The sequence below is a fragment of the Bos indicus genome, unplaced genomic scaffold (genome assembly GCF_029378745.1).
Source record: "Bos indicus isolate NIAB-ARS_2022 breed Sahiwal x Tharparkar unplaced genomic scaffold, NIAB-ARS_B.indTharparkar_mat_pri_1.0 scaffold_64, whole genome shotgun sequence".
Classification (NCBI taxonomy): Eukaryota; Metazoa; Chordata; class Mammalia; order Artiodactyla; family Bovidae; genus Bos; species Bos indicus.
In genome coordinates, this window is record NW_027223727.1 from 412,531 (window position 1) to 431,225 (window position 18,695).

Below are 18,695 nucleotides of genomic sequence, written 5' to 3' on the forward strand. Positions count from 1 at the left end.
CTCTGATGCATTGGAGAAGGAAATGGCAACCCACTCCAGTGTTCTTGCCTGGAGAATCCCAGGGACGGGGGAGCCTGGTGGGCTGCTGTCTATGGGGTCACACCAAGTCGGACATGACTGAGGCGACTTAGCAGACACAGACACGGAGTGAGCAAATGCTGTTGGAAAAATGGTACCTATAGACTTTCTCAACTTGCTGACAAACCTTTAATTTGTAAAAACAAAAAAAAATGTACTATCTGAGAACTTCAATAAAACAAGGTATGCCTGTACCTCTAAAGCAAGCAATAAAGAAACTGATTCAAAAATCAAAGGTTTGAAAAATAACTATTTGTTATTTGTGATGATTTGCTGAATTGAAAACCAACCAGTAATCAGAAGCTCTAGAACAAAATATAAGGTCTATACCTGGGGTGATTGGAGCACAGAGGACAATTCCCAACTCTGAAGCTGGGGGATGCATGTCTCTTAGTCCTCTAAGGTCTAATCCTGCTGTTCCAACAAGAGGAGTCAGCAACCACAAACATTTCAGACCAAGATGTAAACAAGTGGCTGAGTTTACATCTCCTGGTGGGACCTCCCTGTGACATCACTGATGACCTCAATCAGGGACCTTTAAACTGAAGGTCTCCCAACATAGGAGTAGGAAGGGCAGCTCCACACTGAAGGACAAGGTCATCATGGAAAACAATAATTTTGTTTTGTCAAAAAACAATGACATCCAGTCATTGCAAAGGTGATAGGCTCCAAAGAGAACCCTCACATGTCTCTTCTCTCTCCATCTTCCCCATTCACCCAGATGCTTGGTCTCCACACCCAGACACCAGCATCGATTCCTCTCTCCCCCTTCAGGTCCCACATTCAATTCATCACTTGGCTCCTCTTTCTTACCTCCCCCAAATCCAACCATCTCACCATTTCTACTGCGGACACCTTAGTCTCAGCCACCAACAGTCAAGAGAGGGCACAATTGTGAGAGAGAGGGAACACTGCATTTGGAGAATTGAAGACCATCAATGGTTTTAGCTGTAAAGGAAGGAGGGGGAGCAAAGTGGGACAGAACTAGAAAGGTGGAGAGGGTCCAGGCTGTAAATTGCTCTGTTAAAGCATGTTAAAGATTCGTACACTGATCAGTTGAGAAAAAATTGAGGTTACAGAAATTTACCAGAAGATAGGCTTCCCTGGTGACTCAGATGGTAAAGAATCTGCCTGCAATGTGGGAGACCCTGGTTCAGTCTCTGGGTTGGGAGGATCCTATGGAGTAGGAAATGGCAACCCATTCAGTATTCTAGCCTAAAAAATCCCATGGACAGAGGAGCCGGGCAAGCTACGGTTCATGGGGTCGCAAAGAGTCAGACATGACTGAGAAAGTAACACACACGAGAAATTAAAGCATTAAATGAATTGAATATACTTTGATAACAACCACAAAGCTGATTGGTTCAGGGGATACAGACGTTCACATCTGTGAACCAGGTGCTGAGGGATAAGACTGAGGGATGACTAGTGGAGAGGCTTTCAAAACTCTGTCCTTCCTCACTGTTTCCCTAACCAATCACACATTTCAAGGTGACAATATTTCTAAGAACTAGATAATAAAAATAATCTGCTACTATTAATACTGGAATACCAAAAATAAAGCTGCAGGGTACATTTAGGAACAAAGAATTTATTTGAACAGACCCCTAACTGAGCTAGATCAAGCAAACTTTCTGCTGCTGCCTCTAAAGCCTGACAAAGGGCTTGAAACAGGTAAATTTTACAGCATTATTTACTTATTATGGAAGAAGGATGCTTTGGGGGACAGTCTTCAAAATATGCAGTGCTAAGAGATAAGAACAACAAAGCAACAAGAAAAAAGGAGAAATGAAAGGCTACTTTTCCAATTAGCATTCAAGAACACAAAATGAGGGTTTAAGACTACTAGGTGCTAAAAAAACATTTCTGGAATTTGAGCTACTCTACTGTAGTCTTGGAATTTAACCCAGTGCCTCATGAAAGTCTGCAGGTGGAGTTGGCTTCCTACTGAGTTGCTCTAGTCTAGACAACTGGCTACACTACTGGAGCCTAGAGTATTCCTGTGGTTGGGGATGCCCCACTCCTATCCTTGGACTCCTTGGAGCTCACTTCTCTGTATGTCCAGCTCGGTGAGTGAGGCTACAGGCAGTGCTTCAATCCTGACAGCCTGATATCTTATCTACTCAGTGTCCCCACTGATGATCCATCTGACAATGCATGTGAAATCCGAGGCGGGGGTGTGGTGGTGATATTCCAGAAACCGTCTAAGAAATCAAGAGACAGTTCCGATATCATAAGACATAAGGAAGTTTGGATGTTACTGTTTATTACTGATTATTACCTATTTTGTGTGGACCATCAAAATACCTAAATATATCTTGCATTCTTTTGGACTGACTTCCCTTGTGGCTCAGACAGTAAAGAATCTGTCTGCAATGCAGAAGACCTGGGTTTAATACTTGAGTTGGGAAGATTCCCTGCAGAAAGGAATGGCTACCCACTCTAGTATTCTTCTTGGAGAATCCCATGGACAGAGGAGCCTGGCAGGCTACAGTCCATGGGGTCACAAAGAGTCAGACATGACTGAGTGACAAACACAGCCTTTTGGGATTATATGCAGCCAAAGGTTTTCCTCTGAGCCATGCTTTCTATATCATTTTATAAAGCCACACACTAACATTTACTGAAACTCAGCAAGCAGCAGAGGGAAACAACAAAAAAAGAAGATGAAAAGAGATAAGGAATAGAGGGAGGAAGGAAAAGAAAATAAGGAAGGAAATATTAAATTACTGAGAGGAAAGAGCCAATCAAATCTGGAGGGAAGATACTAGACAGATGTCCAGAGACCAAAGCTTGGAGCCTACTGCATGTGCAGTGCCTAGACCTACTGTATAAGAGACTTATTAGTTGTTTATCTAGTCTCTCGCCTTGATTTGCCTTCCTTTCTAAACTCTCACCTGTGATGCACAGGTTCAGTCTCTGCAAGTCAGATTTCATAGGCTCTCTGGCAAGCTGGCCTTTTTTAGGTTGTGCCAGTAAGCGGGCACTAGAGGGAGACTGAAAGTGGGACAGAGCTAATGTTCTATCTGACTTGGCTGTTCCTGCAGCGTCACCTCAGCAGGGGGACCTGACTCCAGCTCCAAGCTTCCATTAGCACATGGAGAAATAGCCCCATCATGCTTCCTCAGCACGTAAGACCAGCAACTGGTAAGTGACCTCTCCTTGGAGGCTTGAGCACCAACTGTAGGGGCTCTCTTCTGAGTTCTTAGGTCTGAATATCTGTCCTAGGACATGGTAGCTGCTTCCTAAAATCATTACCCCAGTGTTTCCTTTCATTTTTCTAACCTCCTATTCTTATGTAGCAAATTTCCTATATTAAATCCTTTCAGTTGAAATACTGTTTTTCTCACGAAGCCCTTTCTTCTCATGGACTCCCTTCTGACAGAAGGAGCTGAAAAATTCTGCAACCTTAGCCAACAACCTCCTGGCAATCTAAATGAGAGGTTAATTTTTTGATTAAGGGAATCAAAAAACACTGAAACAACTGTGACACAGTGAAAATGACTGTGTTCTAGCCTCTTGAAATATGAAGCTATAACTTGGGTTTGGAATATTTTCATGACTGGATGTCTTAAAAAATAACAATTCAAATATATTAATATTATATGAAAATATAAGGTTATTGGATATATTATTTAATAGCACATTTTGAAAGTAAAGTTAATTACTCGAGTTATTTTCAGGTATGAAAAGAGAAACCAAGAGAAGATTAAATTACTGGAGGTTTCTATCAAGTTTTACAAGGAAGGATCAGTGCAAAATTGAATATAAGTGAAAACAACTGAAATGGTGTGGGTCTTACCAGTATCTGTTCACAGTCAATAACGGTGCTCAACCTGTGTGTGATGGTTAGCACAGTGCAGTCAGCAAATTTCTCATGGATTTTTTTTTGTATTAACTCACCAGTTCTGGAATCAGAGAAGTTGATATACTTCAGTGAAGACAGGAAAGGCAGACAAGAGTTAAAAATTAAAAATCAATGCTTTAACATATAATCTTGTTCCTAAAAAACTAAGTATAAAAAGTCTATTTAGAAATTTACTATTTTTCATAAAGTGATGGAAAATAGTCTTCCCTTGAAATTGCTTGAAACTATCAGAAGCTGAAATCCAGCTTCCTTAGGATGCCTCATAACAATATTAACAGCATATAATTGTCTTGCTTTCTTCCTTTGTTTTCCTTTGTGATTAACATTATTAAAAGATATCTGTGGGTCAAAGAGAGCATAGAAACACTTTTCAGCATCACTAAATGTTTTCCATTTACTACATTTACAATTTGGATTCCAGGTTTCATGGACCCCAGCTACATACCTTGGATCCACATTGGATGTGGCTTTGTCAAGAATCAATATCTGATTTTTCCTGAGAATAGCCCTAGCAAGGCACACTAGTTGTCTCTGTCCAACACTCAGATTCAATCCTGATTCTGCTAATTCGGTATTCATTTCACTAGGCAGAGCTTTGATGGCTTCTTTAAGTTGTACCTGTGGATACAGAAAGAACAAAATTTCGAAAACAAATGACTGCTGAAGTAGAAAAGCCTCTTAGAATGTTAGAGCTTTGAAGTCCTCATGACTTCTTATGTATCTTACATATACAGCCCTGTGATGGGAAAAGCTGTTTCCAGTTAGTGTTCACTGAGAAAGATGGTTGGTAGAGTCAAGTCAGGACAGAAAGATCTCAGTGTCCCCCCATCCCTGCCACATGCCATCCACCAACAACCCCCAACTAGGAATTAGTTCAGAAAGTCTCAAAAATTGAAGCTATTTCTCCCAATGTGGTTTAAACAGAAAATCTAAAAGGATCTTTATGGTTTAATCAACTTTACCAAAGTACATTTTGCATAAGAGGTGGTACATTAAAAGGAATTAAAAAGAAAAATTAGAGAAAGTATGGTTCTCTAAAGATATAATCTTATTAACAATTTACAACTTTTTAACGTTTAAAATAATACAAATTTAAACAATGGAAAACTCCATCTTATACATTAGTAATCCTGGGACATTTCCCAAGCTTAGTCTATAAATAGTGGACCAGTCAAGTGCATTTTCTTCAATATCATAAATGTCTTCCAGTGAACGAAAACTCACAAAAACAAGATAAAATATTACATTTTATCTCCCCCACAATATGGATATATGTGATGTTTATACTAATCTATCTTCATAAAATAATACTCATAAGATTAAAAAAACAAATCTTTAACCACCAAATATAATCTGAAAGAACACTTGGTGGTAGGGGTCAGTTCAATGAATATTCATTTTGGAGAAATATTATGGAGCAAGAAGCCAATTCAGGCTGTATTTAAAGTGAAAGAACAAAGAAGAAATACACTTCTAATTAAGAAACCAACAGATCGATGGCCAATAAGTTATGTGACACAGTACAAAGTCAGATAACAAAACACCAAGGGTGAATGAGTAGCATTTTTGTGATATCCTAAATGCTGGAGCACTTCCACGAATGTGATCCTGAACTGTGCTCCTGATGGAATCCGATCCCTAGAAAGCAGAATTCTGAGTCAGGATTAAATACGGTATTGGTATTTAGTGACAGCATACAAGGTGTACAAACTCTAAAGGGTAAAATTTGAATTGTGGTGCAAGTGGTTGGTCTTTGTTAAGACTGACATTCTAACTTCAAAGAAATAATCTCACACTTACTCCTGAGTTGGATGACATCACAAAACTAATCTGGTTTTTTTTCTTTTCCTTCAGGTTGTCCATATCTGCTTCATGACAAATAAGAGTTGTAAGGGGTAGTGTTTTTCATAAAATACTGTTTTCTGAGACACTGCATTTATTTATGAATCAGGAATAGTTATGAGATAATATGAATATCAAAGCTCTCTGTAGTATAATCATAAAATCAAGGTATAAAGTATTAGAATGGAAGAAAAGGGCAACAGATGCAGTAGACAATAATAACTAGAAGTTACAACTGGAGAATCTGAACACATTAGACGATAGTGTAATATTACTGTTTTATTTCTTATTTGAGATAATTGTGTTAGATTATGCAAGAGAATGTCCTTGAAAAGGATAGAGATTGTGTCTCTTGATGACTGTGATAGACCCAGAATCTGCAACGATGCTTAAGAAGCTCTCAGAGATATTTGTTAGCAGTGTGAAGGCAGAAGTGAATCTCATCATATGACATATCTGTTCCTATAAATTAGAAAGTAAATCCATATAGACAGTTTACATATAACACTATTATTACGTGTAAAAGGATTATATTCTAATAACAATTTAACTGGCTTTAGAATATCACATCACACTATAAACTGTGGAAAGCATATAAAAAGTTATAATTTAAGGAAAGTGGAGCAAATAATACTATTCAAAACTGTACATCTCAATATGAAATACTTCAGATCATTTTTGAGGTTGGGAAAATAATGAAATAGAGCAAAATTGAAAAACAATAAACTGAACTTATAAGGTACCCTATTTCTGTTATCATAAACATTTTTAAAGTAACCTGCTGTGTAGTGTATCTAATAGGTGCCAACACTTCTCACAGGAGGTTAACACAGGTGTCAGATGGTTCCCACATTTCATGGAACCTTCTTACTTCTCAAAAAGAAAGACTGTTGTGGGCTGGAAGAAGACAAGGAAATGCAATCAACAGATGGGGAAGAGCTTTTACTAGAGCAGGGCCAGCAATAAAGGAAGTTCACATAATACAAGGAAGGCCCAGGGAAATGGACATGTAACCTGTTGCCACCACAAGGACTGAACCATGTGGTTCCTGATGCATAGGCTGCTGACGCCCAGGTTTCTGGATCTTGGGTTCCTGTGTGATGAGACACACTTGTGTCCTAACAGAGATACTATTGATGCTAGATTTGTGTAACACAAAATTTTTTTAAAGAAATAAGGCATACTTCTCTGAAATGAAGAAATAAACCAAACATTTAGTACCTATTTATCAAGTGCTACGTTTTAAAAGCAAAAGACAGAGCTAGGTTCCATGAGAGATTAGAAGTCTGTCTATGGTTTAGAAATCTAAAGTTTCTGCCATCAGTAGAATCAATTTGCAAAACTAGGGCTAATACACAAAATAATTAGTATTAAAATATACAAACCAACAGCAACTTAATAGTCAAAATTTTTTCATGCAAGGGTAGGGAAATTCAGTGAAGTAGGGCAAGGGGAAACACAGCACAAATAACAGAAACTCCTCTAGAAATTAACGTATCTATATAAAACTGAGCCAAAACACCAGGGTTCTGTTACCTGCATTCATGCTGCAGCATTAAAATGATATAATCGCCAATAAGTAATCATCACATTCCAACTAAATAATTTACTTTTATAAACACTTCCTTATGAAACTTCATCGCATTGTATTGGAATGATCTTGTTTATCTTTCAGTTAATAATGAAAAACTAGTGTCTCCACTTAGATAGCCCCTAAGGCCAGAGGAATAAAATGAACATTGGAGGGTAATTAGGGTAATTAATTTACTAGGTCACTCATAGAATGTGATCCCACAGTTTTAATGTCTAGTGTAATAAGCTCTGTTAAGGACAAAATAATGTATCTAGTTGCTTGGGATTCTATAGAAAAAGCTAAAATGAAAACATGAGGAATTCTATTATTGGTTTTCATTATCAATATACACATTTTAAGTGTACCCATCTCATCACTGTTCTCCTGGAAAGTAAACAGTTAAAATGATAAGCTTCCCTTAATTACTTGCAATGCTATGAATGTACACACACAGATACTGATGCTAACAAGTTAATAACATTACATAAATTACCTCTTCTAAGACATTCCACAGTTCCTCCTCCAAATACTCATTAAAGGGATCCAAGTTTTTCCTCAGTGTTCCAATGAATAAAACAGGTTCCTAAATACCACGAAATAGTGAACATTACTACCTTAATCTCTTTTCTTTTTTTTTTTTTTGTTGTCTCTTTTCATTTTAAACCAATGCTTATAGAAAAGAATGAAAATACAAAATATCAAAATTCACTGCAATTATTAATATTAAAGTTACAAATGTATGTTTACAAAACAGTATCTCTAAAATAATTTTCCATTGTACAAAGTGTGCTATAAAAAATCCTCTAGACTGTTAAACACTAAAAGAAGAAAGTGTTTAAGAAGTATTTTCATCTTAAGAAAAAATAAATTAAGAAAAGAAAGGAAAATTTTATTTTTTAAAAAAATTTGCCATTCTGGTAATAAATATCTGGTTAAACACACACACACAAACTGACATTATAATCACATGAGAAAGTTTACATCAAGATCTACATAAATTAACTGTCAATCCTGGTGTGACTGGGAAACATCAACTGCATGATTAGTTGAGGCTTATGCTTCAAAGCAAAACCATTCAGTATTTATACTTTGGCAATGAAGAATAAACTAGGCTATTTTCTCCATTGGTCAGACTGTCTTCTAGGATCTGGAAATCTCTCCCCAGGTGTGAATGGAACATCCCCACACGTTCAAAGAGAACGTCAGCTCCTGGGGCCTTGAGGCACCTCTGTCCGTGGAGAAATCACCTCTGATTCTGCATCAGCTGGTCCCCACGTTCTCTCACCTGTGCGTCAGGATGACCTGCCTCACAGAACCTCGTTACTAACTGCAAGGCCAGGAGGACCTGAAACCCACTGTGATGTGAGCCATAATAAAATTATTTAAATAGCTTTTCCTATTCATCTACCTATTCATCATCAAGAGGAGCCACAAGTAAATTACACTGGAATCATATACCTCCTGAGTTTCAGGAGAGAATATGTACATAAGCTCATGTAGACAACTTACATTTTCTTCTGGAAGGCTCTAGTAAGCCAGGTCATAAGAATATGGGCAGCAGAGAAGAGCCCAACTGGCTCCTTTCAGTGAAGGGGGCAGAACAAGGGAAGGCACACATGTGGGAAAGAGGAGACCTGACTCTTCCACAGTGCCTGGAACTGCTCGGAATCACCAGCCTCAAAATCCTGCCTGGTCTTGGGGCTGGAGTTTCCTTCTAACTTCATGAAAGTCTGAGAAGATGAAGAAGACAAATATTTCTCTTCCCTAGTCATGATGAAGAATGATACTTTAGAGAGCCTCCCATACCTTCTCTCCCTATTGTCTCAGTTTTAAGTCTAGTGATCAAGAAATGAAAGCAGAAGGCACAGGACAGTGTGCCACCAAAAGAGATATATCCCTAAGGAAAATCCAAAATTAAAAATATACTATGTAGGGAGCTTCATTTGCACAAAATTGATTAAGTGACCGATAAGCCTACAAAGCATTAAAAATCACCAGAAATGCACATTTCGAAATGATTGTTGAATTGAACTGAAAAATCCAGAGACTCAAATTTAAAGTTTCCCCTAAAACTCTTGAATTTAGAAACAAAGATTAACACCCATCTAAGCAATAGTACGAGTTCCTTGTCAGGAGAATAACCATCATTGTACCTCATATTTTTATAAAAACTTTTTACTCTTTGTAATTTTCAATCCCCCATGCAGGCGATTTCTCATCCTTTAGCTGTTATCTATGAACTTTACGCAAACAACTGGCGAGGTGAGGGGAGGCTGGTCCCAGTGTTCCTCGCCCTTCTCTTCTCCATCTTCCCTCCATTATCCAGGTCCTTTCAAGTAAGCAGGTACTCCCTGAATGTAATCTCAACTGGCATTCTTCCTGGGGAATATACTTAACTACTTCAGATCTTGAGCACAAAGGACGCATACACTTCAACTACCTGTTGTGTTTAAGGAAATTATTTAGGAAAAGCTTTCATTTTTGCTTTTTCCTGAAACTTTGAATACAAATTGAGGAGTACTTCTTAAGAACACAGTATTCATCTTTTTTTTTTCTGTTTTGATATGTAACTTCTGTGTAATTAAAAAAATAAAGTATTCATCTTTTAAAGTTCCCCTGAGGACTGATGGTCTATGTCCCCACTCCCCTGTCTCTGGTTCCTACTCAGGTCCTTGCTGCCATCACACCTCCCCCAGTTCTGACCTGTTCATGGCAGGACCAACAGTGATGGGAATAAGCCTGGGAGAGAGAGATGACCCCAGAAGCTTGCTGCTGTTCCCAGGATCACAGGTAACAGGGATTCGGGGAACATGATGTGGACCTGGCTCACCTGAGTGGGGCAACTCAAAGAAACAGTACTGGGCTCCCCCTTCTGCAGAGTCTGCTCTCAGCTTCCTAGGCTGCTTAAATCAGGGTGTTGACACACAAGCATCACTGCTTGCTACTCATTTGAGGGGAAGAGAGATGTACGTTTTCTGCACATAGACAAGTTAACTTCAAGTAACCAAACCAACAGACTTTTCTCCATCTCGGAGCCAACAAGACACTGTAAAGACAAAGGTCTCTTGGCTGGGGAGGGGTAAGATTTTGAATATCTTCTCCTCACACTTATTAGCCCATAATACATAAATGAAAAAGCCCATTTCAAAAACTGATATTCTCCAAATGAGACTCAAAACTGATATTCTCCAAAGGAGACTCAAAACAGGAGGAGTCATATCGTCTGACTTTACTAAACTTTTGTTATGTTTTGGGAAAAATATCTCAGGAGAACATCATTCAGTTTAACTAACATTTATTGAAAACAAAAAATAAATTTGGAGTCAGACAGTTCTAAGTTCTGATTCAACATCTCATTAGTTATTAGACTCAGGGTAAATTACTTATCTTTCCAAGACAGTTCCATTACTGGAAACTAGGGTTAGCCTTGCAAGGCTGCTGTGACAATCTGAAACACAATGAAGTTTCTGATGTGATGCTAACATGGACCAGGAGCCCAGCCCAACAGGGAGACAGGCAGGGACAGTGTTTGTCAAACTTCAGATGTAGTCGGTGGATGATGAAATTAATTTTGTGCATTGTGATCATCATTTTGTCTTTTATATGAAGTAGAATAGAACTGGAATCACAGAAAATATCAGAGCACAGAGCAATAGTAATGTTGTTTTGTGACATTTTTGTTTCTGTGTGTGTATGTGTGTGTGCGCGCGTGCACGTGCCTGCATGCACATGAAATCATGATATGAAGCAGTTCTATCAAGGACCACAGTCAACAGCCACCTGAAGTCTTGCACAAGCAAAGTAATTTGCTTCTCAGCCTCTGGAGTTGGGACTCTCTTTAAATTTACTTTGAACCCTATTAGTATATTTTGGAAATTAATACATTGCTGATCATGTCATTTACAAATATTTTCTTCTTTTCCATAGGTTGTCTTTTTGTTTTTTTTTAAATGGCTTCCTTCGTGCTATACTTTTAAGTTTAACCAGGTCACATTTGTTTATTTTTGCTTTTGCTTCCATTACTTTAGGGGTCAGATCCAAAAAAATAGTGCTGTGATTTATGTCAACGAGTATTCTGCCTATGTGTTCCTCTAAGATCTTGTCTTACTAAGTATCTTGTCTTACAGGTCTTTGCTCATTTATTCATTTTTACTTTATTTTTTAATGTGGTATTAGAGAATGTTCTAATTATTTATTTATTTATTTATTTTTTACAATCTGGGGGCAATATTTATTAATTAAAACTATGTCTTATAGTTTACAAAGAAGCTAATTAACAACAAAGGTACAATCGACCTTAAAATCCTGGGTGAGAGCGAAGCTTCACGTCTTCAGAACTCTGAAGTGCTCGCCAGGCAAGGAGGCAGCGGCTGCGGACACCGGCTTGGGCACACGCCCGCTGACGGTGCAGGACACGGGGACGGAAAGCTTCCACGGAGTGAAAGGCTCTGGTCTCCTCTGGAAGTTCCATTCCCCAACCCCCACCGTCCTTGTATTCCTCCCCCCAGATTTCATTTCCAAGGTAAGTCCTCGATTTATCGTCGGGAGAACCTGATATTGAAAGCTTTAATCGTCTTGGCCATCATTGGGGCAATTTTCTTCACGGGTGGTTTCCTAGGATCATAGGAAACGGTGCTGTTGACCACTGGAGCTGTGTGGGCGCCACTAGTGCTCGGGCCATCATAGGCCGGCTCCTCGGGGCTGGCGTTAAAGCTGTTGCTGCTGCCACTGCTGAAGGAAGCCCGGCTGCTTCCTGTGGGGTACGGCACTGGCTTGATCCTGATTTTTTCAGGCACAGCTGCTCCTCCTGTTCCAAATTTCTCCTGCCTCCTTCGAACATCACGAGGTGACTTGGCCACAGAGTTGACAAAAGCCATTTTTGCTTGTCGGCCTTTGGGCTTATTGGCGTGTGCAGATCGGATGTTCTTTGTGAGGACTGGCAGCCACTGCTCTCGTGCATCCTGAAGCCGCAGGTACATCTCCCGCCATGACTCGTACTCTTCGGCCTTTCATCCTTGAAGTCTCGGTGACAGTGAACTTTCCATAATTGATCCGTTTCTTCAATTAATATGTGATTGTACTCTTCTATTCGATACAACTGATCAGGTGTGCACCTCTCCAAAACAGGTTCAAGGACAGAATATGGGACGCCTCCCACTTCAAAGATCGAGTCGATGTTGTTTTTAAGCACCCGGATGCACTGCTCGTGCAAGGTCATCATTTTGGGGAGATAGGCACACTTGGAACCAGAATAGACCTGCATCTTAGAATTCATTCTTCTTCCGCTGAATCCAGCTTCTTCCTCTTCCTGGGGTGAGGAGAGTGCTTTTCGCTTTGGTTGGAAAGATGACATCAATTCAGGGGAAGGAAGTGGACAGTAATTGGCCTGGATCACAGGTAATGGGCGGTCAGGTAATACTGGCAACACATCGCTGGGGACCTTTTTCAGCTTGGCTGAGTCGGCTCCAACTGGCGGAAGCTTCTCAGGCTTGTTTTCATTCACCTTAGGTAATTTGTGAACTGAGTCCAAGTTTTTACTAGTGCTTTTTGAATCATTTTTTTAAGTCCTTTTTCTCCAGGAGTCGTGGTTGAAGTTTTCACAATCTTTTTCTTTTTCTTCCGGGGCTGGTCATAGCTGAGGTATGACTCAAAAGACATGGTGGGTTTCTCGAATTCATCATCCGAATCTGCCTCCTCACCTTTAGGGAAGGAAGCCACCGACTTTCTATCTGAATGCGAAGGTTTGACTTTCCCTTCTTGAGTCTTCAGGTTGTTAGAAACCTTCTCTTTTGCCTTGGGCAACAGGTCTCCTGCCCCCTTGCCCATGTCTGAGTTTTCTAGACTGTGCTTGTTTTTGTCTGATTTGGTTTTCTCGGAGTCTCTAGGGCTTTTTAAGGTGGTTGTCTGAAGCCACCTCCAAGAGGGGTAAGACCTTCTTCTTGGCGTTGCCCTCCTTCTCCTTCTCTTTCCTGACACCAGAGGGCGGTTTCTCCTTTGTGCCGTCCCCAGAGGTCGGCCTCCGGTTTTCCTCTTTGGAGACGACCTTGTGTGACTTTTCTTTGATCAGAGAAGACTTCCCGTCTCCTCTGGCATCCGGTGGACGTTTTTCTTTATGGGAAGATGTGTGCTCCTTGCTCTGACTCCTGCTTTCTCTCCCCTGGGCTTCCCCCAGGTGTCGCTCTTGACTGACTCCCAGTCTGTCCTGAAAGGCGTTACTATGGCCTTTGCCAGGCTTATGGTGGGGAACAAAGGGCTCATGGTCCTCCTCCAGGGGTCTGTAATGGTCCAAAGACATGTGATGAGGGCTGGTGGATGGTGGAGGGGACTGAACATGGCCATAATCGGAAGACTCATGGTCTGAAGAGTAAACTGGAGAAGCTCTGTGGTACCTCTTTCTTTCATCTCTCCTCCCATGACTGTGAGATACTTTGTGAGGCCGCTCGAGCTCTGGGAGTTTTCTGTGCTTTTTCTATTATCAGGACTGTATGACTGGCTGCTGGAGGCTTTCCAGCTTTCCAGGTAGTCCCCCTCTATCTCTGCCTCCTCCCTCAGGGCATCCCTGGGGCGCTTCCGAGAACTGCTCTTCTCAAAGTTCTGTTCGTCAGGCTCTGTGGTTCGTTCTACAGGAACCAGCTTCTTCCACTGGGCCACCAGGTCCCTGGCAAAGTTTCCGACGTGCTCGTGTTTTCGCAAGCTGTTTACCGTTTTCCCAACTCCAGTCTCCGCAAGAATGTCTACTGTAATGGGCAGGGCGGAGAGTTTCTTCAGATATTTCAATAGCTTCTTCGGGTCTGCGTTCGTGGCCAGGCGCGCCTGCAGCTTCTCCACAACTTGCAGCGCCGACTCCGCCGCCATCGCTGTCACTGGCGCGGCCTCCTCGCCGGAACTGCTAATTATTTCTTTTTTTAATATTTTATTTTATTTTTTAACTTTACAATATTGTATTGGTTTTGCCATATATTTTACATGCAGTCATGCAGATTTCCCCACACTATTTATTGAAGAGACTATCTTTTCTTTATTACATATTGTTACCTCTTTTGTCTTAGATTAACTGACCATAAGTGCATGGGCTTATATCTGGGTTTTTTATCCTGTTCCATTAATCTATGTGTCTGGTTTCTGTGATAGTAACATACTTTTTCATTATTGTGTCTCTGTAGTATAGTGTGAAATCAGGGACTGTGATTCCTCCAGCTGTGTTCTTCTTTCTCAAGATTGTTTTGGCTATTTGCGGTCTTTTCTGTTTCCATACAAATTTTTTTAAATTTTTTTGTTTTTGTTTTGTGAAAAATGCCACTAGCAATTTGATAGAGATTGCATTGACTCTGTAAATTGTCTTGGGTAGTATGGTTATTTTTAACAATATTGAATCTTTCAATCCAAGAATATAGTTTTATCTTTTCATCTGTTTGTATCATCTTGAATTACTTTCATCAGTGTCTTACAGGTTTTATATACAGGCCTTTTACCTCCTTAGGTAGGTTTATTCTGTTTTTTTTTTTTTCCCTTTGATGTGATGTCAATGGGATTGTTTCCTTAATTTCTCTTTCTGATACTTTGTTTCTAGTCTACATAAATACAGTCAATATCTGTATGAACAATGGCTTATACAGCTCAATATCAAAGAAACAAACAACCTAATCAAAAAATGTGAAGAAGACTTAAATAGACATTTCTCCAAAGACATACAGATGGTCAACAGACCCATGAAAAGATACTCAGCATCACTAATTATTCAGTTCAGTCGCTCAGTCATGTCCGACTCTTTGCGACCCCATGAACTGCAGCATGCCAGGCTTCCTTATCCATCACCAACTCCCAGAGCTTGCTCAAACTCATGTCCATTGAGTTGGTGATGCCATCCAACCATCTCATCCTCTGACGTCTCCTTCTCCTCCCGCCTTCGATTTTTCCCAACATCAGGGTCTTTTCTAAGGAGTCAGTTCTTCGCATCAGGAGGCCAAAGTATTGGAACTTCAGCTTCAGCATCAGTCCTTCCAATGAATATTCAGGACTGATTTCCTTTAGGATTGACTGGTTTGATCTCCTTGCAGTCCAAGGGACTCTTAAGAGTATTCTTGAACATCACAGTTCAAAAGCATCAATTCTTCTGTGCTGAGTTTTCTTTCTAGTCACTAATTATTAGAGAAATGTAGAGCAAAACTACAATGAAGTATCACCTCACACTGGTTAGAATGACCATCATTTAACATCCACAAATAATAAATGCTGGAGAGGGTGTGGAGGAAAGGGGACCCTCCCACACTGTTGGTGGGACTGTAAGTTGGTACAGCTGTTATGGAAAACAATATGGAGGTTCCATAAAGAACTGAAAAAGAGTTACTGGGTGATCCAGCAATTCCCCTCCTCAGCAAATATCTGGAAAACATAAAAACTCTAGTTCAAAAAGATACATGCACCCCAGTTTTCACAACTTTTCTATTTACAATAGCCAAGGTATGTCCATGGACAGATGAATGGATAAAGATATGATGTATACACACACACACAGAGGAATATTATTCAGCCATAAAAAGAATGAAATAATGCCATTTGCAGCAACATAGATGAACCTAGAGATTATGAGACTAAGTGAAATAAGTCAGCAGAGAAAGACAAATATCATATGAAATCACTTATATGTGGAATCTTAAAAATTAATAGAAATGAACTTATTTACAACACAGAAACAGATTCACAAACATAGAAAACAAATTAATTTTTACCAAAGAGGAGAGTAGAGGAGAAGGATAAGTTAAAAATCTATGCTTAAGAAATGCACCCTACTATTTTGCTATACAATTGAAACACTGTGAAAAAAATAATCAGACACACACAAAATCTGACTCCTGGCCCTGCCCCTTTCTTGATAAGTGGGACAAGCCCCTAGGGCCTCAGTTTTTAAATCTGTTATGTAAGGATAACTACAGAATTGTGAGAATTAAGCAGGAAATGGTAGGATAAGGGGTTAAAACATGTTAATGATTCCACAAATGTTATGAATTCTTATCAGTACTTGTCAGGGACTGTAATAAGCACAGAGGAGCAGAAATGAGAGCTACATTTCTGTATCCTCAAGGAGATCCTCAAGGAGAGGAAGAAAATAGCCAAGAGTGTGGGAGGGCTGAGAAAAAAGGCCCAAGGTCTTGGTGGAGGACTGGTAAGTAACAATGTGTACAAGATGGTGGTCAGGAAAGAAGCTGCTGGGAGGGGAAAATGAAATCAAAGTACAAGAAAGTGTTATTCTTTCTTTTTGCTTTTGGTGGAAACATTAGATACATTTCTCTGTTACACCTTCCCACAAATTCCTATTGTGTTTTTTTTTTTTTTTTTGATTTTTGTTTCTTTGCTCTACTATTTATATTCATATGAACAATTTAGTTTATATTGTAAACAATAAATATAAAGAAAATCACCAAGCACCATGAACACATAAGAGAAATTAAAGAGTAAAGTCATTCCAGAAAGTATTACTCTTTTTACTTAAGCAGAAATAATATTCAAAGGCCAGTAAGCCAATCATTAAGAATAATAACAGTTCCTGATGACTGAGCATTCCCAAGAACCAGACATGGGCACAAACCTTATCTCACCCAGTTGTGTGTGCTAAGTCGCTTCAGTAGTGTCAGACTCTTTGCGACCCCATGGATTCATAGCCTACCAGGTTCCTCTGTCCAAGGGATTTTCCAGTCAAGAATACTGGAGCAAGTTGCTGTGCCCTCCTCCAGCAGATCTTCCTGACCCAGGGGTTGAATCTACATCTCTTATGTCTCCTGCGTTGGCAGGCAGGTCCTGTACCACTAGCACCACTTGGGAAGCCCAGATACATCTTCACAACAAATCTGTGTGGCAATGATTCCCAGGCCTCGTTTAAAGATGAGGACACTGAAGTCTGGAAGCTGAGTAATGTCATCAAGGCCCCACAGTCCTTTGAGGCAGAGCAGGAATAAAACTGTGGGTCATATTGACACTCGGTCTACACAAACATTCTATCCCGGCTGCCTCTGGAATGATTTCCTGGGAACTTTGCACATTGCTAGTTCTCTACAGATACTCCTTCTTTTATCAACCGATATTGTACCTTAGAGACAAAGGCACATAGAGAGGAATCTACATGTATACAATGTTTGGCACTATTTTGTAAGGATGCTCTCTGGAGTGTGTATGTTGAACATGCTCTAAGGAAGGGTGGAAATCAACAGAACAGAACAGAACCAAACTATGTTGATGGTACGTAAGACTACCATTTTACATACGATGGTATAAAAGACTAAAGATATGTTTAGTCTTTGCTCAGATGTGCTTCTAAACATTATTGGCAGAGCCAAGGATCTTCTAACATTATTTCTTTATCTATAGAGTTATTTTATGTACACCAGCATACAATTCTAATTAAGAAGCTTTAAAAATAAGGCAGGGTATGTTTTGAAAGCTTTGCATCAAAGGAAATGAAAGGACTCTACAGACAGGCCCTTTATTTCTACTAACTAATCTCACTTGGACATTTCAGAGATGAGTACCATCAAAACGTAAAACTTGGGAATCTAAACTCCTTTATTTTCTACTGCAACCACAAGTCATGAATTAAATAGCCAGAGAAAATCTTTAAATATGGAGACTGAACGTGCTAAAAAGTTCTTCCCATTTTTCCTGAAAGGGATACCTTTAAATTTTTTTTTAAATTGTGGTAAAATACATATGAAATTGACTAGCTTGACCAGCTGTAAGTGCACAATTCAGAGGTATTAAGTACATTTACAGTGTTGCACAGCGATCACCACCATCCAGCCACAGAACTCCTTTCGTCTTTCAAAACTGAAACTCTGTAGACATTAAACAACAACTCCCCACTCCCAGCAGCTCATGGAACCCACCATTCTAATTCCTGTCCCCATGAATTTAGTACTCTAGGTACCTCATATTAGTAGAATCATACAGTATTTGTCCTCTGTGACTGGCTTATTTCACTGTTACCTCAAGGTTCATCTGTGTTGTAGCACAAGTCAGAATTTCCTCCCTTTCTAAGGCTGAATAATACTCCACTGTATACATATATGCACCACGTTGTGTTTATTGATCCATCTGTCAATGGACCTTTAGGTGCCTCCACCTTTTTGCTACTGAGAATAATGCTGCGATGAACATGCAAGTACAGGTATCACTTCAAGATCTTTCTTTCAATTCTTTTGGGTCTATACTCTAAAGTAGAATTGCTAGATCATATAATAATTCTATCTTTAACTTTTTTGAGAATTGACCAACTTGTTTTCCACAGTGGCTTCACTATCTTACATTCCTACCAGCAATGAACAAGGATTCTAATTTCTCTAC

At 39.7% G+C, this 18,695-nt stretch overlaps 3 protein-coding genes across 3 annotated transcripts in view; all 3 read right to left on the reverse strand.

Annotated features, from left to right (window-relative positions):
- The window catches only part of LOC139182031 (ATP-binding cassette sub-family C member 4-like), a 404,344-nt gene that overhangs the window by 283,584 nt on the left and 102,065 nt on the right, over positions 1 to 18,695 (reverse strand). The window lies entirely within an intron of this gene.
- LOC139182033 (ATP-binding cassette sub-family C member 4-like) overlaps positions 1 to 18,695 on the reverse strand; it is a 48,619-nt gene that overhangs the window by 17,210 nt on the left and 12,714 nt on the right. The window contains exons 3-5 of the mRNA XM_070785517.1: positions 7,855 to 7,944; positions 4,392 to 4,564; positions 3,881 to 3,986 (exon numbers count right to left, since the gene is read on the reverse strand). Coding sequence (XP_070641618.1) covers positions 3,881 to 3,986; positions 4,392 to 4,564; positions 7,855 to 7,944 — 369 coding nt within the window. The remainder of the gene's footprint in view (positions 1 to 3,880; positions 3,987 to 4,391; positions 4,565 to 7,854; positions 7,945 to 18,695) is intronic.
- Positions 7,983 to 17,632, reverse strand: LOC139182032 (elongin-A-like). The gene is given in 5 exon segments (XM_070785516.1): positions 7,983 to 12,363; positions 12,366 to 12,923; positions 12,926 to 13,245; positions 13,247 to 13,832; positions 13,835 to 17,632. Coding segments are annotated over 5 exon segments (2,313 nt in total). The 5' UTR covers positions 14,217 to 17,632; the 3' UTR covers positions 7,983 to 11,896.